This window comes from Podospora anserina, chromosome 1, assembly GCF_000226545.1.
Source record: "Podospora anserina S mat+ genomic DNA chromosome 1, supercontig 4".
Classification (NCBI taxonomy): Eukaryota; Fungi; Ascomycota; class Sordariomycetes; order Sordariales; family Podosporaceae; genus Podospora; species Podospora anserina.
Genome location: NW_001914853.1, coordinates 1,301,539 through 1,324,449, shown reverse-complemented (window position 1 = coordinate 1,324,449; position 22,911 = coordinate 1,301,539). Strand labels below are relative to the sequence as shown.

The window sequence follows — 22,911 nt, the reverse complement described above, 5'->3', positions numbered from 1 at the left end:
GGGGGGGGACCGATGACTTATTGTGGAATGGACTCCAAAGTAGAGGATGAATTGGATATTTATTACATCACCTTCACGTTGTTTGAGTGATGGGATCAAGTGACAGCTGTATAGTATAAAGACAAGTAATCAACCCCCTCCTGTCTTGACACTACCCTTTTCCTGTCCTTCACCAAACAGCTTGTTTGGATCACGCTTATAAGTGCCAAGGAGCCCCATGCGCCATTACCCAATCATCTTCCCCGGACACCCCCCGAAACCTCCCCCCACCTTGCCAGGAAAATGCTGACTAACCGCCTTGTTATTCAAACCCCTTTTCGGACCCCTTTCCGCCTCCCCTAGCCGGTTGTTGTTTTGTTGTCGGAAAACCACGTCCACTTTTTTTTTTGTTTTTTTTTTTGGCGCTTTCGGAGCAGCCACCTCCGAACTGCTCTTTTCATAAACCGACACTCGTACTCAACTCCACATCAAGCAAGAGGCCTCATGGCGCAACGGTAGCGCGTTCGACTCCAGATCGAAAGGTTATCCGTTCAAATCGGGTTGGGGTCATACAACTTGGATTCAGATCCTTTTTTGCAATCCTCAACACCCCCACCATCACCATCATGGTGATGGCTTCACGAATTATTGGAAATGCGTTGACAAATCAGGGTCTTTTTCTCTTAAGTAATAGCGTCAAAGACGTGCAGGGAGAGGCGAGGTGCTGCATATTCGGAACGGGTATGCAATGCACAAATGTCTGGGGTGCATAGGGGTTGCTGAGGAAGCGACGAGGTATTCTGCGTCTTCGAAATGTCTTCATTTTTGGTCAAAGATACTATCCAACAAATACACTTCCTTCAATTTCCCTTGTCATTAATTCAATCATCTAGCTGATCCGAAATATCCACCGCCAATCTATCCTCTACACGCCTGTCAGCCATACTCGCTACCTCTGGTATCCCCAATGAAATACCACCATCAGAAGCTAAGCACATGAGATATCACGAAACATGGGAAAGCAGGACAGTCAAGCATCAAAAATGAATGATCAATAAAACTTGTGCTTTTCTTCCTTGCTCGACACAGGACCCCATGAGACTCCTAAACTCCATTGCTCTTCAACAAGGATCATGCACGAATCCCGGTTCGACCAGTTCACCAACAAAAAAAACAGCCAACATCAAAAAGCCACGAAACCCCATGGTCACCAACGTTGCTACCTCGCCGACGACGCAGACGAAGAGCCAGGCTTCTCCTCATCACCCTTCTCGGTCATGGCCGCACTCGAAGGCGTCGAAATGCTCGCCGGTGTCATCGTGATCTCTCCACCCTTGCCAGTAACAGCCGCAGCTCTCTCCTTCTCCGATGGCTCCCGGGTGTTTCTGAAGTAATGATGCACCTCATCTGTCCACTCATCGTCACTCAAATCATCCATCCCAGTCGCATCACCACCCGCCTCCTTCTGGGCACGAGCTCTTTCCTTGCCCTCCCACTCCTCACGAATGTCCTCAATCTTCTGCCTGCGGTCCAGCTCAGGGTTGTAGTTCTTGCCTACACCTCTCAACCGCTCCCAGAGAGACAAGTGCTTGGGGTGAACGGCAATGCCATGGTAATCCTGGTCGCGACCGGCGCGGATGTAGGCCCAGCGACGCTCTTGCTCCTTAAGATCGAGGCCGGTGGTGTCAGGAAGGAAAAGCGAGGTAAGAAGCATACCCGCGAGACCGAACCATGGGACGACATAGAACTTTGTCTGAGTGTCAATGTAGTTGTACAGAACTGAAGCAAGCAAAGCACCAGCCTTGCCGATGCAAGCGCTGAAGCCGTGGGCAGAGGCGCGGATGGGCGTAGGGAAGACCTCGCCAGCCACGAGGAAAGTAACGCTGTTGGGACCGAATTGGTTGAAGAAACTCGAGAGGAAGTACATGGCCTGAAACGCCTTGATACCGGCCGGAGAGGTATAATATTCGTAGTTGAAGGCGGGGACGACGAACATGATGAAGCACATCAAGAAACCGACCTGCTGCATCATCTTGCGGCCATAGAACTTGTTGTCGATGAGGATAGAGGCGAGATAGTACCCAACAAGCGATACAATGACGTTGTACAAGTTCCAAATCCATCCAGTCATGACGGACTCAGTCGGCCCGCTCAAGACAGCGATAAACTGAGCCTGGAAAAGCTTGTTGCCGTAGAAGAAGACGTCGTTGCAGAACCATGTGCCAGCCGTGGCAAGCAAACGACCGCCAAAGATGTTACAGGCAAGGCGGAGGGAATCCACATCGTAACCTGTGACGTTGCTCTTCTTCTTGACAGCTGCGAGCTGGCGGCCCGCGTGCGGCATCTTGTAGGCACGGTGGTACACAAGCCATAGCGTACCGACAGCAGGGATGGCAAACGACACGCGCCAAAGCCATTGGGTGGTCGTTGTGCCGTAGGGCGGGTTGCCGTCGCCGTGGTGGAAAATCAGGAGGAGAATGATCAGCAAAGCCTGGTTGAAAAACTGACCCCAACCTTGCATCAAAAAGGCCATGGTGACCTTGCGTCCGCGGTGAAGACGGTCCTCTCTCGTAGATAGCTTGCCGGCGGAAACCGCGTTTTCCATCGATGAAGTAGCAGTAATAGGATATTCACCACCAACACCGAAACCTGTGATCACTCGTTAGCCAATGTCCAAACTCCCACCGGTTCTCTTCCCAAACTCACCATAGAAAAACAAACTCCAAGCATAGCAGATAACCCAGCCATTGAGATCCAGGCCCCAACTCGCCGTGATCATCAGCAAACCCACAAACATGATCGCAGCATCCTGAATCAACCCCCATCGTCTGCCAATCCAATCTCCAATAACCCCCACAGCCATCTGGCCAACCATAATACCAATAACCTCCAAATACGTCACCGAAGCAACCCAGTTGGCGCTGCACTCGGTCGCGTTCTTCCCCCAGCACTGCGGCCAGGTAGATCTGAACAGCGGCTCCAAATTCCCAATACTGAACAACACATAACCCTCCAATCCCAGCCCGGCACCAGGCAGCACCGCATTCGTCCAGTACCACGACACCGGGCTCAGCGGATCTTCCTTCATCATCCTGCCTATCGCCTTGACTTCCTCCCAGGCCTCCTTGTTCTGCACATTGTTCACAAACTTGACCCGCTCCTTGAGTGGGAGGTCGGCCCAGTACGTCCCCTCGGGGGTGTAGCAGTCGTCCGGGTGGGTGAGGTACGAGAAGATGGCATGTTGCTGGTCCATGCTGACGGATTTGGGGTAGTGTTCGTGCTCGTCGCCGGTGGAGGGGCCGTGGGGGACAGGGATCTCTCCCGCCCCGGGGGCGTGGTGACGATGGTGACGGAGGAGGTCGGCCATCTGCCGATTCTGTACGTAAAAATCCCCCCGCGCTTTGGCAAACAAACCAGATGCTCAGGTTCGAGCTGGTGATAAAAAGGAAGAGATACCGAGGATATGGGTAGTTTTAGGGGAGGGTGTAGAAGAAAAAATAAGGGAAGTGGGAAGGGGGAGAAAAGGTAAAGTTTAAAACCGAGCCAGTGTCCCGGCTAGTCCACTAGTCGTTCGTTGAGACTTGCGGGAGGAAGAGGGAAAGAAGGGGAAGAAGGGGAAAAGGTCAAAACGTTTTCAACTTCCTTTTAAGTAAAGTAATCTGTGGGTAGGTGTGGGTGTTGTGTACTTTGTAGAGGGGAAGGTGTGATGGAGCACGGGAGGCGGGAGAGGGGTCTTGATGGATAAAACGTCCACTCCCTCGGGGCCAGTAGCGACGATGGCCGATGTGAGGAGGGGTGGGGATGTGGTTTTTTTTTTTTTCCCTCTTCTCACGACAGGAAGCTTATCGCAGGACAGGGTTTGTCTTGTCACGGGAATCTACGCAGCGGGCAGTGGCACAGCGCCATGGAGTCTAAAGAGAGGGGCGTTTGGTCACTTTTTTGGCGAGTTTGGAGGCGTGGTATCGCCCTCTCAGCAATTTCTACAACTTCCTCGACTGCCGGCCACCTTGCCACTCCCCCCATATTTTGTGCTCTGCCCCATACGGAAAGTGGTCGCGTGGGCCGCTTTTCAACGAGCAGCCGGGCGGCAGCTGCCAGTTCGCTACTGATGTGAAGCTCCAAAGCTTTCAAAAAGCTTTGCTTTCAGGCCTCGGCACCAACACTTCTCTCGGCGGTGACTCAATCCATCTTTATCAGTCTTTACCGCCCGATCTGCTGCAAACTGATAGTCAAGGCCATCATCGTCCAATCTTCCCATTCAGGGGTCCGCACCCTTTGAAGAGCCTGCTTTGGTCTGCCACCGAGCTTCGCCTAAGCACCGGCCCCTACCTTCGCCTCCAAGAGTCAGAGCTTTAGACAAACTCGCATGGAATATTGCTGACTCTTGCTCGGCCTGCGCTCCTGTGGTGTTCGAGGCGGTCGAGGCAAGTCCCGTGCACGTGGACACTTCTTGACACTGGTGGGGGCTCGCGGGGTCAAGGATGGTCCTAGGACTGAACCCGTAGCTAGGACAGTCAAGCCACCCCCAAGAGCTCCCAAGACAACAACAAGCAATGTCGCCAATGCTTTGCCAATGCAATGCCAATGATGCCAATACAGCCAAGTGAGCTTGTTTGTGCTTGGCTTTCTGTGCTACTCAGGTTGTTCTCATAGGGCAGACTGTGCAATGCTGATCCGGATGTTGAGCACGCGACACAGGAATATGCTGTCCGCCAGCTCCCATGAATGCGGCCGAATGTACAGCATGTTCGGGGTCACATCCCTACCATCCGTAAACTCAACAGCGGGCACCCTCGGGGCTATTCTGATCCAATAGTTTACACACGTGGGTGGACTTCGAGAAGGTGGATAATATATGGTTGTTGGCCTGTGGGGAAGACGAAAAGGCGGAAAAACTTCAACGGAAGTCGGCACACACTTCACAGCAGAGGCCCTGTGTGATGTCATGTTGTGTTGCAGTCAAAAAATGTCTCGGCTGCTGCAAGCCACAAGGACCCCGAGCCGCATACGGAGAAGCCCGGCCGGCTAGTCACAGCTCACCTCACGCTACCCAGCCCTCAAGGAGAGCGCCCCCTATCCTCCTGTCTTAACCCTACACTAACTCGCCAGCTTCTCGTGGACAAGCCATCTCAGTGCACAGATATATCACCATCACGAGAACAGCCGCTTTGCAATCTAGTATCTTATATTATCACTCTCACCCCCCAAGCCCTGTGACCTAATCCCACAAAAGGTTACATCCTCTGCAAAAGCGTGCTTACTATCATCCCACAAATAACTCTGCAAAGCACGCTCAAAAAAACGGGGGGTATGCGACATACAACATTCAAGAAGCACACAACAAAACCCGCAAAAGCTCAACTCATCTCAAATCAATTTGTTCAAACGAACCATCTTCATCGCCAAAATATCACATTCCAAAATGTATCTGCTGTGCAATACAACGTTCAGTCCCTCCTTCCTTCTCGGGCAACACATGTACCGAAGTCAGCTTGCAAAAAAAATAAAAAATTAAAAAAAAATCACATATCTGAAACAACACTACCATCTTCCTCATCCCAACTTCACTTCTTGATGCTCGACTAATCAACTCGTACACACTATGCCAAAAAAATAACAAATGAAAGAGCAAAAGCAAAGAGTTGGTTCGTGATGCAGTCTTCAGCTTCCATCAAGCTTCCTTCCCGCCAGTAAAACGCCGCGCTGACTCAAAATGAAATATTGAGCGATGATATGTTGACAAGACAATGAAAGGAAATCTTGGGTTCGTGTATGTGTTATGTGTATGTGTGTGTTTGTGGTTGGGGCTTGTAGCGGCAATTTAAATCCCAGAAAAAGGCAAGACGTTGTCTCTATCGGTTACCCGCGCAGGGGGGCGAGGAGTCGGGTCTTCGTCAATGGACGCCATGAATGCCAAGGTCGAATTGGGACGGGGAGTCTCATCTACGTCGATATCTGCCTTGTCGACGCTTTCTCCCTCAGCAGCCGGTGGCGTCTCTACTCCCTCGTTGAGATCCTCCACCACCTTGGAAAGCGGCGTGATAGGAGTTGGGGCAATCTCCGGCCCGATACTCTCGGGGAATTCAAGCTGACCTTCATGATTCGGCGTGGCTACTTGTGTCTGAGGCTCTAGCATGCTGTCGTGGCTGTTTGCCCTCATCATCTCGATGCCAAGCTTGGACGAGGGCAGCTGTTGCTTAGCGCGCGAGTGTTTAGCAGATGGAGAGGCCGGGGTACGGCCAGTCCCCCCCGCATCCAACTCGTCGTCTTCGTCATCAGCCGAATCAACATTGCCCTCGAACCTCCGTTTTTCGAGCGACTCGCGCCTCGCCTTTAACTTCTCAAAGGAACGCTGAGGCATCGGTCCTTTCTTTTGGAGCGGCGAGTGTTCCATCTGGCTTGGTGCTGATTGCTGAGTCACCAGATGAGGGAGCGTGGGAGACCTCATCGGCTCGCCTTGGCCCGACAATATCTCCTCGGCACCTGAGATGCCAAGTCCGCCGCCCTCTTCCCAGTCACCAGTGGCTTTCCTGCTGATCAGAACCGGAATGTCGTCTGTCATGACGGACTCCGAGTCTCCATATAGACTAGATGCGATTGAGTCCTCCCGGAAGCTGCTGCTCGAACGATTGGCATATCCAGACGAATTAGAGGTGGGGCTGTCCTCAAGTCGAAAGGTTTCCTGTTGTCGGAGACTCGAAGGAACAGGATGCGGCAGCGGCAACGATGTTTGAGTTGTGTTGACCAGCTGGCCGGGCATGGGCGCTTTCCACTGACAAAGCGAACAAAGAACCTCGGTTAGCTTTGATGAGCTGATCGGTTTCTCGATGAGCGAGTCAAAGAGATAAGGCCCGTTCAGATCCTTCAAGTAGGCTGTGATCGCAACAATGGGAGTATGGGTGTTTGCATGCTTGGTCTCGCGTATCATACGGGCAACGTCCCAACCTGAAATCTGCGGCAACCTAAACTCCAGGAAAATGATGTCGAACTTGATGTCGCTCATGGCGTATCGAATGGCCTCAGGACCTGTTGATACGGCAACGGTACGGCACCGCAGCTTCTCCAGGAGTTTTTCCATCACCATGCGGGAGATGGGATGATCATCGCATATCAAAACGTCGAGGGCACGGAAAATAGGAATGCCCTCATTTGCCGCGATATATGACATGCGTCTCGAGCTTTGACGCCGTCGTTGAACTCTGAGCAGCGCATTGGCCTTGTCGCCCTCGTTGTCCGAGGATGATGGTGACATGTCAAATACTTGGCTGCGACGATTCTTATGAGCAGCCGCCAAGAAGAGATCTGCTGCCACCGGGCTACCTTCTTGCGAGCCCACCGTCAACGAACGGGAACGTCCGCCGACGGAGCTTCCGCTGTGCCTGGGAGTAGACATCAGGTGATTCGGCATTGGCTTTGACGGTGACGAGAGCGGCAGCGGAGGCAACCCTCCCCCACGACTTTTCACCGGGGACGGTGAAGCAGCAACACTAGTGGCCGCTTTCTGCAGACTAGGCGGAACGCGGGGTAGATCGAAGAAATTTCCCGGCTGCAGTGAACTTGTCGTTGTTGAGGGCTGCGATGTATTCGAGTTCGCAGAGGCCTTGCGTCTATTCTCGCCTTGGCCTGCCACAAAAGAGACCAATAGGGGCGACGAAGGCTGGGAAGCACGACTGGGAGACGAGTTGGCGTGGCTCAGACCAGAGGGCGACTGGGGCCGTTGAGTAGCTTTGGCATTGGATAGCGTCCGCTGAACCGGATTGGCAATGATGGGACTACCCTCAAGGCCTGTTCCGGTAGAAGTAATGCTGTTGTTGCTCGCTCCGCCGGGACTGATGGGTTTGTTTGAGCCCGCGAGAGCTTCTGCGCGCAGTTTCTGGATCACATCCTTGTTCGCCTTTTCGAGAACAGGCAGGTTCTTGAAAGTGAAATTCCCAAAGTCATCAGCGGCCACAGGTTCACTGAGCCTCCGGCTACTCTTGTGGTCTCTAACGTGCGGAGGAATGTGCAGAGGCATCAAACCACGCTTCATGGAGTTGACCTGGGATCTAACCCGAGACAGGGCATCGTGCGGTCGGTCAAAATTGTCGGAAAGGGGGCCACCGGGAGGGGGCGAGCTCTGATCCTCCATCTCTTCCACAAAAGACTGGAGCGTGGCGCCACGGGAGTCAAAGTACTCGGTATCCTCAGGGTCTTCCGGCTGGGGCACAAACTCGGCCTCATCCTGAAGCAACGTGTCCCAGTTCACACCATTGAACCAAGGATGATGACGGATTTCCTCGCCTCCGCTCTGGAACTTATCGTCCTTGTTAGCACCCAGGCGTTGGCTGGGATCCATACAAAGCAGCTTGTTGATGATATCTTTGGCCTCGGGTGATATCTCTGGGTCCATCTCAGGAAACGTCATTCTCCGGGCAAGAATGTTCTCAAATACCTGCTCGGCCTCACTGGCGTGGAACGGCGGGATGCCGTAGAGGAACTCGTACAAGATGCATCCAACGGACCACCAATCACTGGTTTCGTCTTGAGGTTCGCCTTTGATTGTTTCCGGAGCAAGATAATCCGGAGTGCCAACGAAGCGGCGGGTGGTATCTTCGGGGTCAAACAGAGCCCAATTTGGCGGCGCCATTGATGGCTGCGGAGGAGTGCCCCTGTGGGACTCGAGACCGTTGTGTGAAGTGACGTGGGAAAGGGAGGCAAAGTCTGGGGATGCGCCAGGCTCAACTTCACTCCCCTCGGCAGGGGAAAGAATGGCCGATGATGAGTAGCTCACTTGAGGATCAGCCAAAGATAGATTCCCAATCATCTGCGACAGTGCTTCACTACCGCCACTGTCGCTGCGCTGAGTGGACACACGACGTGGTTCCTGCGACAATGTGCCAAGGTTGAAGTAGGAGGGTGGTCCTAGGCTCACGGCGCAATCGCTAGGAGTCATTTGCGGCGTGGAACCAGGCGAGTGGCTGCGGCCTTGAAGGTCCATGGAAGTCGACCTGGATGATGCGATGGATGTCGACCGAGCGAACGGTCCTTGCTTGAGCAAGTCGGGGGCAGCATCAGTGCCGCTGTTCAGTGCCCGCTTCTGCCTACCAATCAAACCCATCCGTGAAAGACCGAAGTCGGTCAACTTCAAGTGGCCCTTCTGATCAATCAGCAGGTTATCAGGCTTGAGATCTCGGTGAACGATTCCGCGGCTGTGCAAGTGCTCAACACCGAGAACAACCTCGCCCAGATACTTCTTTGCCCATTCCTCAGATAGACCGCCCAGAATCTTGATGAGTGCCGCACAATCCCCTCCGTTGAGGTACTCCATTACGAGGTACAGGTAGTCTTTGCTCGAAAAGGTCCAGTATAGCTTGGCAACAAAGTCGCTTTCACCTTGCCACATCATGATGGCCCGTTCCGCTTTAACGTTGGTGACCTGATTCTTGGCGACCATGTCAGCTTTCTTGAGTACTTTGATGGCAAAGTACTCGCCTGTCGACTTCTTTTTGGACAAATAGACGCTACCAAACGCGCCTTTGCTGATGGGCTTGATGATCTCGAAGTCTCTGATCGACGGAGGCACGGCCTTGGCTTGAGGCGCTAGTCGTGGCGATACAGGCGGTTTGATGCTCAGGGGCAAGTCCCCGGTGGATGCCGAGACAGCAGCCGAGGATTGTCTTCTGTGGTGAACATGATGGGGAACGCTCGGCGAAGTGAACTCGCTATGTGTGAGCAACGGGGACGCCTCAGGAGACACAAGAGCGTCTGAGGAGAAGGGAAAGCTACGGGGCTTGTGAATCCGAAGGGGGGACGACGGCGGACCCATACGTGATGGCGATTCCTGCCGCCGCGGAGACACGGCTCCGGGGAGAATCAGGCTTCTGCGATGATGTTGTCGCGAACTTGCCTGCCGGCGGAGATCACTGAACTCGGACATGGGCGAGTCTGTCCGCGGCGGCGGCCTTGACGCCACGGATGCTGATCGCAAGCTTCCATCGCTGTCCGCACCCGCATCGCTCTCAAAAATCATTGATTCTCGTCGAGACTGATTCGCACCCGAAAAGTTGGCTGTGGCACCTCGGTGAGATCGCGGCGTTGGGCACTCTCGGGGACTGCTTGATCTCGTAGAGTGGACAGCAGACGAACGCCGTCTTTCAGGATCTTCATCAATATCTGCATTTTCTAATGCCAAAGCCAAACCAGAAGGGTGCTCATCAAAACTTCCCACAAAGATATCCTCCTCCCCCCGAGATGGCGCAATGACGGCAGCCTCGTCTTCATCCTCGGTCGTGTCACTGAGGGGATGTCCAGAGGCAATCCTAGCCGCACTACGCAAGGCTTTATCGATACAGTTTTGAACGATAATGGCAAACTCGACGCGAATTCGCTCGGCATACTCCAAGATTCGTCGGTGACGGAATACGGCCTCCACCTTGTCCCGAGCTACTTTTTCTGTATCACTGCAAAGCAGGGCAAGCCCCTGCTCCTGTTCCAGTGTGTTGGTTCCTGGGGTCTCCCACTGTAAAACCTGCGTGATATGTCCTTCCGACTGAGGGGACTGCGTGCGAATTTCACCGTCTGGCTGGGGCGACTCCTTGATGGCCGGCGTGCTGATTTCAATGGCTGTATCGCAAAGATCCAGTAAGAGCTCAACAATCCGGACCTGCGGCCTGCGCACGGCGAAGGACCGCGCTCGCGCATGTCCAAATCCAGACGATCGTTCTCGCGACCGACCTGCGCCAAGGATTGGCGATGATGTGCCCGGGGAAGAAGTAGCCGAGGTAGGCGCCCTAATAAGCAACCCTTTGTATTCAGCAGCCAATGGCGGCGATGGCTCTCCTACCAAGGAGCGACTTCGTCGAGTGTCTCCTAACGCGTCGAGAACCTTGACAATCGCGCTCCTGTGCTCAGTCAGATTTTCTTGCGCCATCTGAACATCCATCTCAGCTCGATGTTCCTGCAAGCAGAGGTCTGTGTGCTTCTCAAACCACCACGGGGAAATCTGACGTTCGCAAATTCGGCAAAGAACCGGAAGGGGCGGGGGATGGAGGGCTGGATCGTCAAGTCCGGATTCTGCGAGTTGGGTCAGGTAACTCGCCAACACTTCAGCGCCGGACCCGAGAGAATCAACGATAACCGGTGGTAAATCAATCTTGATCTCTCGTGGGGCTACCCAGGGTCTGATCATCCACATGCTCTGAAGAGAAAGCATTAGCGCCTGGGTCGAGAAATGGCATTCATCTGATGCAACTCACATGGCTTTCTCCCTCAGACGCACCACTATACACCATGATACCCTGGGCCTCTAGCTCAACAGTAGGGAGGGGCATTTCCTCAGCAGGCTCTCCAATCATCTCGACCGGGTAAAGCTTTGCCATGGGCCCCAGCTTGACAGCAAATCGTATAAACTGGCTGCGCCGGTCATCGTCTTTCATGTCCTGCACAACCTTGGAGAAGATAGTCGGGTCTTCGCTGACAACAAGGTCGGCAATTGGTGTTCCAATGACGGATTCTGGTGGTGTCCCAATCACATCAACCCAGGATGGGCTCACCCATCGAATCGTCCCATTGAGGTTAAGATCCAGAAGGACATTGAGAGTCTGCTCGGCAGCCTCTCGGAGCTCCTCTCTCTCCTCACGAATGTTCTCGCTGAACGATCTCTCCATGCCGCCGGCCCGGAGCGAGTTCAAGGCCGGCGGGGCCAGCATGTTGGGTGGGGTAGGCTCTTCTTCCATTGCAGTAAAGTGGCTATTCTGGCGGCTCCTTATTCATTCGACAACATTGACAATTGTAGACTGGGTGATATCCCTCGACAAGTTAATCTGAAGGGCTGGTGGTGGATGTAGATGTATACGACAGGCGAGAGGATGGACTCAAGGGTATCCCCTGGCGGTTGGGAGGTTGAGCATCGAGGGACTTTCCGTTGTAACCTGTCTCTTTTTCTGGCCGGCAAAGAACGTTGTTTGTCTGTCAAGCAGACGGTGAAATTGGTCGTCGAAGGTTTCTCGGCGTGTGGCTGGTAACTGGAGAGCAGCCAAATGCTCGCAGGTGGGGCCGGAGCAGGGCAGTAGAGGCCCAAGATGCCAAAAGCTAGAACCCAGCACAAGCCTGAGACATGCTGTTCTTGACGTGAAGGTATCGCCGCCGTGGATTGGGAGTAGGTGGTCGTTATTTCGCGCTGGCTTGGAAGTGCTCACTCTGGGGGCATGGGCAACAGCAAAGAACCACTCGCTTTGCCCGAGAAGACAGGCTGGGCTCAATGGCGGCTCTAGGGCGGGCAACTGTGGAGCAGAACGACCGCGGGACCTCGTTATCGATAGCAGCTAGAGCACGTACAGCACGCACGCCGCTCGCACGCCCTCGGTCACGGTGCGCTGTGGGCACAGGCCCAAGGGACTGTCGGGAAAACGACTCGATCGCGGGGCTGTGATTCGGCTCGACGCGACAATTCTCAGACAAGGCGGGCAGCAAGACACGAAACAGCTGCGGGAGGAGTCGCTCGGCAAGGATACGGCCTGGCTGTGCTGGCTGTGTTGTCCAGAGGTGTCGTCGTCGTTGACTCGGGCTCAGGTGGGTTTTGTTGTCCCAGCCAAAGTTTAAGTGGGGAGGTCCTTTGTTTCCTTGGCCCTTGGCAGGTTTGTCTGTGGGTGATTGGCGAGTTGATGGGTGCGCGTGGTCAGCGAAAAAAAGCAACCTTACCGACCTGTCCGGCACCGGTGCTGTCTGTGTCTGGGTCTGTCTAGGTACCAGGTGTCTGTCTGTGCCACTCGCTTCTCACTTCAATCTGTGGCTCAGGAAATTCTATCAGATTATCCCCATCCAGAATGTTTGTCCCCGGCTTTGCTTGCCATCTTCTTTCCAAGAGATAGGAAAGAAGCAGTTCCTGACGAAGCGAGTTGGACTGACTGGCTCTCTTGCTCTTCCTGCGTATGCGTGGGGTACCGTTGAAAGCGGGGAAGAAGCCGGTCTTGTCCAATCAGCAGTGCGTCAGCTGCTGCTTCCAGGATGTTCCCTGGCAGTATCAGTACCAATTATGTGCTAGCGGGTGTTCCGCGAACCAAGGTAGTGCTACAATTTGGCAGCTTCAGTCTCAAGAAACAAAACAACAATGCCAATTCAGCCCGTTGCCGTGGTCTGAAGGAGGAGCTCAAGATAGCCATAACACGGCTGTTTTTTCAGGTTGTCTCGAACCCCTTTTTGCTGTCATGCTTTCCATGCCCAGGGTCTGGCTGTCGGATTGGAGTGGTCATTCAGTTTGGCACTTGGCGGGGTAAAGTCCCCCAAACCCGAATGTGGATTTGGTCATGATCTGGATCTTCCACCACAACAGGAGCACTGACCACACGTGTGGTCAGCAATTGGGGCCACTTCAGACAGACTCGGAGTTCTGAGAAATCGTTTTCTTGTGTCTTTGAAACGTTCAACATGTCATCGCTCAGTTTTTGATTACCCTCTCCTGGGGTTTGCCGAATTGCTGTGGGCCGATCAAAAGAAACGACACGGTTGAGGAAACAGATCTACCATCACAACAAACGTCACCCCCTCCATCAAGCCATTCGTTGGCTGATTCTCTTTATCCTGCATGACTTTTAGTCGCACGAGACAACCAAATGACACAGGATCAGACCCAGTCAACGTCTATCCAGCCCATGACTTGGTTTCTTTACCATTTCCGCTGGCAATAACCATATCTCGGCCGATTGAACAAGCTCCCGTCACTTGCTCCTCTAGATTGGCTCTGCTACCCGAAGACCCCTCCTTTTTCCCCAGAACTTCATCTAGACCGCCTCGATCATCGCTCGATCCTCAGACAAACGCATCCACAGATGACTTCATAGGCGTTCCTCAAGCTGGGTCGAACTCGAAGTTAGCCCACAGACGGACCCCTCCGCGTTGCCAATGGAAGAAGTTCAGGGTGGAATGTCTTGGGACGCACAATGGCCAGTAGGGAGGGGTTGGAGAGCATCCCGATCTGGAGCCAAGAACTTATCACTGCTGATGCAGCATGCTTGATGTAGCAGCAAAGTTGAGTGCATTGTTGGGATGAAAGGTCGGTTACCGCTCCTGTGGGTGGCATTACCCTGCAGCAATGCAAGCACGCCAGGTGATAGTCTGATGCGGAGTTTCCAGCGGTGCCCGCAGCAAGCAACAAAGAGTCATCGTCGTTTTGTTGCAGCGTCCCCCTCCTGAGGCTATTGAGCTGCGTTGCCATCATACTATTGAGGCGGCTTGATGGTGTGTCTCGGTGGAACGAGTCTGCATACACAATGCAACCCAACACATGGCATACGAAGGGCCCTCTCGTCCATCCCACCACGGTCTCATCCGCTCGATGCCTTTTCAATTTGGATTGTCGCTACCCAAGCACAGCACAGACGGCTGTGTCAAACTTTGGGGACGACTCGGCTGTCTATGAGCATTGGATGGGTGACCCTCACCCGGTTCCGTCGTCACGGCTTTGCTCTGCCGGAAGCCGTTGGAGATTCGAGACTTCAGCCGACATCTTTCTTCCTATCTCTTCCTCTATTTTGGCCTCCCTGTCTCCGACGATATGACGACAGACATCTGAACAGTCGATTTTTCAAAAGGACTGCATATCCCTTAGCGCCACCAGCCCTCTTTCAATGTCGCTCAAAATGAAGTGCAGAACTTCCACAACTACTAATAATCACCACCACGTGACGGTGCAATTGACTCCTATTCCCCGTAGTTTACCCCTCTTCCCCCTCAACCCTGATCTCGATCGCCCGCTTGCGCTGGGCTCTTCCCCGTAGTTGGTCCGCGGACAACCTAAGCGGACTGGGCTTTGTCGCAACCCCAAAGGTTCCAGACCCCTTTCCCGACTAACCGTCACTCTTTGACGATCATTGCGGGATAAAAGGTGATAGGCGTTGCTGCACATACGCTTGTCAGACACTCAAACAACTTTGATTCCCCTTGTCTCTACCTGTTACACACCTGACAAGCCACAAGCGAAGACCCTGTGTAGGTAATAGCAAGACATCTGATCCCCATCGACGGCCTCCCCTCGTGATCCCCCACTCCTGTTTGCTCAACTTCAGCTATTGGAAGCTGCAGTGCCACCATACCTCGAATGCCCACCCCAAGCTCGGACGACTCTTCTTGCCTATTAGCCACCTCTACTGGGCCAAGCAAAGCTGTGGTCCCGGTGGCCTTTTTCACAGCAGAATCAGCTATCTGGTTAGCTTTGCTGTTTGGTGCTGTTGTGGGACATCAGGATGCTATAAATGTCTCAAGATTGCTGTAAACTTTGGGCTTCCCCGTTTGACGATGGCTTCAGCTTCGTGTCCTGGCAAATGAAAAGCCATGGACACACGGTAGTCAGGCTTCAGGCCACCACAAGACGGAAAGGTTTCCCGGGAGTTGCTGGATCACAACGGTCTCTAGGGGCCCTAATGCCATCCAAAAAGACATATCACATCTCCCATTGCATAGCTCACCGGACAGTTTTCCCCGCTCAAGGACGTTGGGCTCGCAGTTGGGGGCGTCATGATCAATAACGTACCGTACCACAGCATACCTTCGTTGAACCCCAAGTCACCCCATCATCACATTCACCACGTTCACATGCTCATCTCATAGCTGGTCTCAGTCCATCTTGCAAACTGGTAGCAATGGTTGTGATGATACAGCTTGTAGGCTACACCAATCAAAAGTGAACCAACACCTTCCATAATCCATGACAGTCAAGAATTCCCCACGCTCACGTTCGAGAGTCCTCATCCACCACCCTCCCCATCCCCCCAAAAATCCCGTCAGTCTTCCTCAGCACATCCACACTCGCCCACCTCAACCTCCTCGCCTCAAGCCACCTCCCCTTTTCCACCCACCTCTGCTCCAACCACTTCGCCAGCCCGGCCGCATCCCCCGGCAACTCCTCAATGGGGAACCTCCTCACATGTACATGAAATCGATACCCCACCCCCCCTTGCTCCCTAGTCAGACTCAATTTCGGGACTGCAATCGTCTCCCACATCGTCGGCGCCTTTTGAAACTCCTCCCCACACTGATACGCCAACGTCAAATCATACACCGCCTTGACATGCGGCGCCTTCCTCAAATGCTGCACCGTAGCAATAAATCCCCTCGTCCTCGGATAGAGCAGATACTCTGGTTGGGGTTTGCCATTCTGCCTGCACCAGAGCCGTGACTGGAGGTATTTCTCCGGTGTAAACCGTGACCCTTCCGAAAAAGATACCAGCCCTACAGACATATCATTAGCCCCTCATCATCATCAACTTTCCCCCCAAAGAAACCTCACAAGTCTTCCACCCTTCTTCCTTCACCCCCCTGAAAACCCTCTCCAACTCCCTCTTATCCCTCGTCCACTCCCTCGTAACAGTAGGCATACCCATCCCCCATAATCCCTAACCCAAGAACGGAACCCACTTCAACCCCGCCTTTGCAAAATATCTCGTGTGGCCTCCCATGTTTGCTTTATCAGCAGCAGCTTGGACAAGGTAAAAGTCTGACCAGGCGACGTGGTTTGATATGACGATGGCGGACTCGTTTGGCAAGGGGGTGTCGCCGGAAAAGGTGATTTCGGCGCTGTTGATCGCAGTGAAGATGTGCTGGATGAAGCGGTAGACTAGCGTGCCGGCGATGAGGGAGCAGAGGGTGTGGATTAAGGAGGAGGGGAGGAGGAGTTTGGCGAAGGGGAGCAGGAACAGGGTTAGGTTGGCGAGGCCGGTGGAGAGGAGAAAGGGGGTGACGAGGAGGAGGCCACGGAGGGGATGGGGGAAGAGGTTGGTGAGGCAGGTCATGGTGTTGGGTTGTTGGCTGTATGGATGCTAACAATGAATGATGCGAGGTTATTGTAAAGGTAAGATGGCTGTCACCAGGATTGAGACCAGCTGGCTGGATGAAGGGAGAGGGTTTGGCGATGCTCGGAGCACCTTTGTTTTCATCATGGTGAAGTGTTCGACCATGGGCGGGAAGAGCACACCTCAGGAAGGCACGGCTAAGTTGCGTGTGTTTTCCAAGGGCAGGAACTCCCAAGTGGTAGGTGGTTGACCTTCCAGGCATCCAAGGTAAAATAATGAAGTTCGTCAAGGAAGAAGTGTAGATCCACTAGGTTATTTACGACGCATCATGCACGCGCACCAAAAGGCAGCCGTCATGACTCTAGCTGGAGTCTACAAGGCCGCCGCTTCATCAATCAAAATGAGATGACGTCCGTCGAGACTCAGGAATACCCTGGCCGGTCGTTAGCTTTGAGACGGCGATATCTTGGCCGTGGGTTAGGTGACAAGCTTGGTGTTTGATCGTTGCGGGAGCGCCACCAGACATAACCCCTGTCCGACTCCACGATTGACCTCGTGTGATCTGCTCAAGGCTCCCATGCCATCTGCTCCATTCTCTACAGCAGAATTGCTTCCAAACCTTGAGTAGAAAACCTATTATATACCAACACATCAATACCAAACTCACCGTACTGCCTTCCCTTTCGAAACACCGGTGTTCTCCTTGTGCATGCTTCCAGCGATAAGACGCGATGCCAAGGAGATACGCAACCCTCATCGCCAAGCTTTCTAGTGCTTCGTGGGGGTCGCCTCTCTGGCTTCCAGAACAATAATCTTGTGATTCACATCATGTTGCTTTTCGAACACAAAAAGACGATGCCTTCTTCAGAATTGTATGGATTCGAGCTCGGCCTCGCCTACAGAAACAACCAAACTCCACATTTCATTTGGCCTGGGAATCCCTGCCTCAGCGAGGAATCCGCCAGCCTTGCCCACAGTGGGATCTTAACTCCGCCAAACTCAGGTCCTCTTCAGCTTGGAGACTGGACAGTGATACCTCCCCGCAGCTCGGTTGGAAGTCAGCTTCGGCCTCTTGTCCAAAACCATCCAATCGTCTCATCATCTACTAGGAGGAGACTTACCGAGGACTTGTCTGTGTCGCAAGTCATGTATTCTTTCTGAAGGCCTTGATCGAGGCTAATCAGGTTGATTTTTTTGGCCTCTAACATCGTTCCCTCGGCACCAGTTTCATGATTACTTAGATGCAGATAAACTGCACCCCCAAATTGACTGCCAAGCTCAGGCACGCCAGCTCGCCATTCCAAATGGACCCCCCATGAAGTAGGCGCAGCAATCATCACCAGGCGCCTCCCACCGTCGTTGACGACGGAAACAAGTTCGCAGAATTGTTTACCACCATACTTCCCGTTGCGTCGATTCCTCTGCATGACTTCCCGAGGCTTTTCCAACACAAAATACGTGCGTGTCTTGTTTTCCCAAATAGCCCCCGTCCTCCTAAAACTCGACGGCGTTCAAGTCGGCGCATGAGCTTGCCTCGGGCCCCCCCACATCTTCGTCTAGACCAGATCGCATATCTGTATTGTCAATCTTCCTACTGCCGGCGCGCTTCCGGCGCACCAAAAAGTACCAGTTCCGAAGGGCCACGAATAGCATTTCCCCGTCTTCCACACCAACAGTTACGACAGTAACAACATGTCTTCATCGTTGTCGCCAGACGACTACAATCTCGATGCGGGACCCTCGGATCAGGACACAGGCCCGCTGTCTTCACTGAACCTCGAATTTCTGAAAAATATCACCGACAAGAAGTCGACAACGAAGGCTGGGCAGCCTCCAAAGCGTCGAGGACCCAAGCCCGACAGCAAGCCTGCGCTGACCAGAAGACAAGAGCTGAACCGACAAGCGCAAAGGTAGGTGTACCTTAGAATCCATGGTTAGCAACACAGTCTCTGACCGCTGTCAAATTATAGAACACACCGAGAGCGCAAAGAACGATATATCAAGGCCCTCGAAGACGAAGTCCTTCGGCTCAAAGAGGCATTCACTCATGCCTCCCAGGATAAAGACCAGCTGGCTGAGGAAAATCGCCAGCTCAAGGCGCTCCTAAGCCAAGGGGTGGCTGTGGGTGGTCCCAGTTTGTTGGACGATTCTTTGAGCAACCCAAGTCTAGGCTACGAGTCCGGTCCCGCCAGCATCACCGGGAGCTACGCGCCAATATCGAGCAATACAAGCAACTTCACTGCGTCGCCCCTCCCAACCGGCGGAATGGGACACCAGAGCGGCCCGTCACCAAACAATGGGGGTATGAGAGGGTTCGAGAACCAACCGAATCCGAATCCGAATCCGAACCTCGATTACGAGCAACTTGGGATCGATTTTGTGTTAACGTAAGATATCCCTTTCATGTTGTAACCATGTGTGCTTGCCTGTTTAACATCGCTTTTCTGTTCCTTGTGCTGCCCCCACTTACCTTGCCATATGGCTTTGCGACCAGTGGGAGGGCGGAGGCTCAAGGATGATGGCGTGAAGATATGGTAGCGGAGAAGAACGTCAAGCTAACCACTCCGCCACACCTTCTCGGCAGAAGAAAATAGGCTCGAGAGACCTTGCATGGAACACCTACCATGGCTACTTGACCGAACTGTCGAATCGGGCGGAGTCGAACCCTGCGGACATGCTCTCATGGCATCGTGCCCACCCGAGTCGTTTGCCCAGATGGCCCCTGAGGTCCCGTTTGGACACAACGACAGTGGAGAAACCAAGACACACAATCATGGTGTCACCGATCGTGGCCGTACTGGAGAGCAGCCGCGTACATGGGATTTGGCAAAGCCCGACTTGGCAACGTTGATGGACCTCAGCCAGAAACTGAATCTTGAGGGGGAGATCACACCTGTAATGGCGTGGGGGATGGTGATGACGCACCCGGGTGTTAATATGTTGAGGATGGAAGATTTTAGAAAGCTGGCTGATGAGTTGGCTGGGAAGGTTAGGTGTTATGGGTATGTTGATTCTCGAGTACTTCTTGGTCGCTTGCCTTCGGCTAGTTACGGTGCTGTTAGAGTATGTTTGCTGACATTTACGCAGGTTTGGTTCTGTGATGGAGGAGTTCGAGGTTCGAGATGCGTTGGAGAATGTTTTCTCGACGAAATCGGAGCTTGTACTGGGATATTGACATTGGTTGGGATCTACAGAGCTTTGATGTTTATTTCTCGGGTGTTATTGAGCAACTTGGACGGCGCACTGTATTAGATGTCCCTATTGTCACTTTTGAAGGTATCTGAGTCCGTAGAAAAGTAAATAGTGCTTTGGGGACATGGTTCCAGTGTTTGTCCTTGTGGGAGTGGTTAGTATTGTCTCCTGACTTGCTATGGACAGAATAATAGGATTGCTTTACCGCTACGACGTATCGGATGACAGCCCATAGGCCTTTCACGGCATATTATAAGATCTGTGAGCTTTCAACAGAAGCTATTAGACATCAGAGGGTGTAGAAGATGCTTCTGGATGTACTTGACCTCTAGAAAACCATGTTCTAGACGTGTGTGGTACCTGCTTTTCTGTCACCGACCTTCCTGCCCCTCCGCACTGTGCTACCGCAAGCGGTTGCCCCACACCCACAACACCCCACCACGAGAATTTCACTTTTGAAAAATAGCCCTCTGTCAAACTGCTGCAACTCCGCATTCACGTCGCAACCGCCACAGCACCGGATCTCGGCTCACTCTACGATCACTACTTATTGGACATCATCCGGAGCATACCTTCAGCAGCCCAACTCTTATCCCACATCAACACAACCCAATATGGCTGTCCCACCACCAGGCGAGTCGGCCCTGGTCGACCTGATCAACTCGTTGCCCGAGCATGAGGGCACTTGGGGCCCCCCGATTACCACCGAGACCACCCTCAACGGCGTTCCCTACGCCCCATTCTCCAAGAGCGACAAGCTCGGTCGCATGGCTGACTGGACCGACAACAAGGATGGCAGAGACGGCCGTGGTGGCAGACAGCAATTCAACAGGAACTTTAGAGGTGGGTGCTGGATGGACCTGTCGCAAGGGCTCATCACTCGCATACGTGCGATTTGTATCTGCTATGCGTACTAACATCTGCTCTCTCCAGACCAACAAGTCTATGGTGCCGGTTCCGCTTCTCTGTTCACTCCTCCTGTCGCCGAGGACGAGGCTTCCTTCTCCGTTGTCTCCAACGTTCGCGACTCAACCAAGACCCGCTTCGGCCGTGGTGCCGTTTTCACCCGTGGCCGCGGTGGCCAGCGCGGTGGAAGGGGAGATTCCAGAGCCGCCGGTGGTCGTCAACAGTTCCAGCGTGCCGGTCGCGGTGGGCAATATGGCGGAGGCTATGACAACCGGGGCGGTGCCCGCGGTGGCGGCAATGCTCGCGGCGGTCGTCGCTTTGGCTGGAAGGATTACGACAAGCCTGCTCGCAACCGTGATGCTTCGATCAACATCAAGCCCAACTGGACCTTGCTTGAGGAGATTGACTACAACCGTCTTAGCAAGCTGAACCTCGAGACGGACGAGGGTGAGGATATCGACAGCTACGGTTTCGTAAATGCCTACGACCGCTCCTACGACAAGCCACCAGTCAAGAACTCGGAGCGCAAGCTTCTTGCGCTTGACCGTGCTGCCTACAACGTCACGACCTCTGTGGATCCTATCATCCAGGAGCTCGCTGACAAGGAGGAGGCCACCATCTTTGCCACTGATAGCATTCTCTCGATGCTGATGTGCGCCCCCCGTTCCGTCTACTCTTGGGATATCGTCATTGTCAGACAGGGCAACAAGGTCTTCTTTGACAAGCGCGACAACGCCGCTCTTGACATGGTCACCGTCAACGAGAACGCCGCCGATGCGCCGCTCGAGGCTTCCGAGGGATCCAAGGATTCTATCAACCAGCCCACCGCGCTCGCGGAGGAGGCTACCTATATCAACCACAACTTTGCCAACCAGGTTGTGCTTGAGCAGCACAAGGTCAGCATGGCTCACGAGAACCCCTTCTACTCCCCCGAGGAGTCCGTGCCCCCTGCGTCCAAGGCCTACAAGTACAGACGGTTCGATCTTTCCACCACCGAGGAGAGCCCCACTTATCTTATCGTCCGCACCGAGTTGGATGCGGTGCAAAAGAGCGCTCTCAACAACGAGAACCAGTTCGTCACTGTCCACGCTCTCAACGAGTTTGACAGCAAGGCTCAAGGCAGCGGTGGTGGCCTTGACTGGAGGACCAAGCTTGTGTCTCAGCGTGGTGCTGTAGTCGCCACTGAGATGAAGAACAACAGCTGCAAGCTCGCCAGATGGACTGTTCAGTCTATTCTTGCCAAGGCTGATGTCATGAAGATTGGGTATGTTTTTGTCCTGTTCTGTGTATCTGTTGGAACATGTGGTGGCTAACTTTGCTTTCACCAGTTTCGTGTCTCGCGCGAACCCCAAGACCAATGACAAGCACGTCATTATTGGCGTTGTTGGCTGGAAGCCTAAGGACTTTGCCAACCAGATGAACCTCCAGCTGTCCAACGGCTGGGGTATCGTTCGTACCATCGCCGACATGGTTCTTCAGCAGCCAGAGGGCAAGTACATCTTGGTCAAGGACCCCAACAAGAACATCCTCCGACTCTACCAGGTCCCTGCTGGGAGCTTGGATGACGAGGAGGAGGAGGTCGCCGAGCCGGTTCAGGAGGCGGAGGAGTAGAGTACCTCTAGGGAGTGTAGAGCACCGTCGGTGGCGAGAAGGAGGACAAGAAGGAGGACTATGTGATGACACCGGGTATTATACCGCTCAAGAGCAATATTACTGAAACGGAAGCGGATACGGGATACCTCTGTGGTTATGAAAAGCCAGCGTTTTTCCGGATCAGCATTCAATAAAGGGGTTAAAAAGCGGGACCATAGCGTCAAATGCAATACCAATGAACTTTTCTACCAAATGTCTGTAATTGCGTACCGGACGTCGGTCCCAAATATGAATATGCAAAAGAGTGATGTGCCGTTGGAGTTGTTGAGAGTCTCTGCCACCTCTCATCGGCTTACGACAATGTTTTGAGGCCTGTGAGCCATACCTAGAAGCCCCTATTTCTGACGCGAATAGGATGAGACTACTTCGGCACCTCGGGTCTAGAACGAGGAAAGTTTGGCCCTGGCGGGACGACTAG

General features: G+C 53.5%; 4 protein-coding genes across 4 annotated transcripts, besides 1 other annotated feature; 2 read left to right on the top strand and 2 right to left on the bottom strand.

Moving 5' to 3' along the window:
- Window positions 1-477: 477 nt before the first annotated feature.
- Window positions 478-549, top strand: a tRNA (tRNA-Trp).
- Window positions 550-1,198: 649 nt separating this feature from the next.
- Window positions 1,199-3,346, bottom strand: PODANS_1_17920 (uncharacterized protein; the record flags this gene model as incomplete). Its single annotated transcript, XM_001907211.1, has 2 exons — window positions 1,199-2,628; window positions 2,686-3,346. 2 exons carry the CDS (start codon window positions 3,344-3,346, stop codon window positions 1,199-1,201), a joined length of 2,091 nt encoding a protein of 696 aa, XP_001907246.1.
- Window positions 3,347-5,800: 2,454 nt separating this feature from the next.
- Window positions 5,801-11,693, bottom strand: PODANS_1_17910 (uncharacterized protein; the record flags this gene model as incomplete). The annotated part of the gene is made up of 2 exons (XM_001907210.1): window positions 5,801-11,155; window positions 11,214-11,693. 2 exons carry the CDS (start codon window positions 11,691-11,693, stop codon window positions 5,801-5,803), a joined length of 5,835 nt encoding a protein of 1,944 aa, XP_001907245.1.
- Window positions 11,694-18,434: 6,741 nt separating this feature from the next.
- Window positions 18,435-19,917, top strand: PODANS_1_17900 (uncharacterized protein; the record flags this gene model as incomplete). Its single annotated transcript, XM_001907209.1, has 4 exons — window positions 18,435-18,652; window positions 18,713-19,129; window positions 19,337-19,744; window positions 19,830-19,917. The coding sequence occupies 4 exons, from the start codon at window positions 18,435-18,437 to the stop codon at window positions 19,915-19,917; spliced, it is 1,131 nt and encodes a 376-aa protein (XP_001907244.1).
- A 631-nt stretch (window positions 19,918-20,548) lies between these two features.
- On the top strand, window positions 20,549-22,451 carry PODANS_1_17890 (uncharacterized protein; the record flags this gene model as incomplete). Its single annotated transcript, XM_001907208.1, has 3 exons — window positions 20,549-20,777; window positions 20,868-22,104; window positions 22,169-22,451. The coding sequence occupies 3 exons, from the start codon at window positions 20,549-20,551 to the stop codon at window positions 22,449-22,451; spliced, it is 1,749 nt and encodes a 582-aa protein (XP_001907243.1).
- Between the last annotated feature and the right edge of the window lie 460 nt (window positions 22,452-22,911).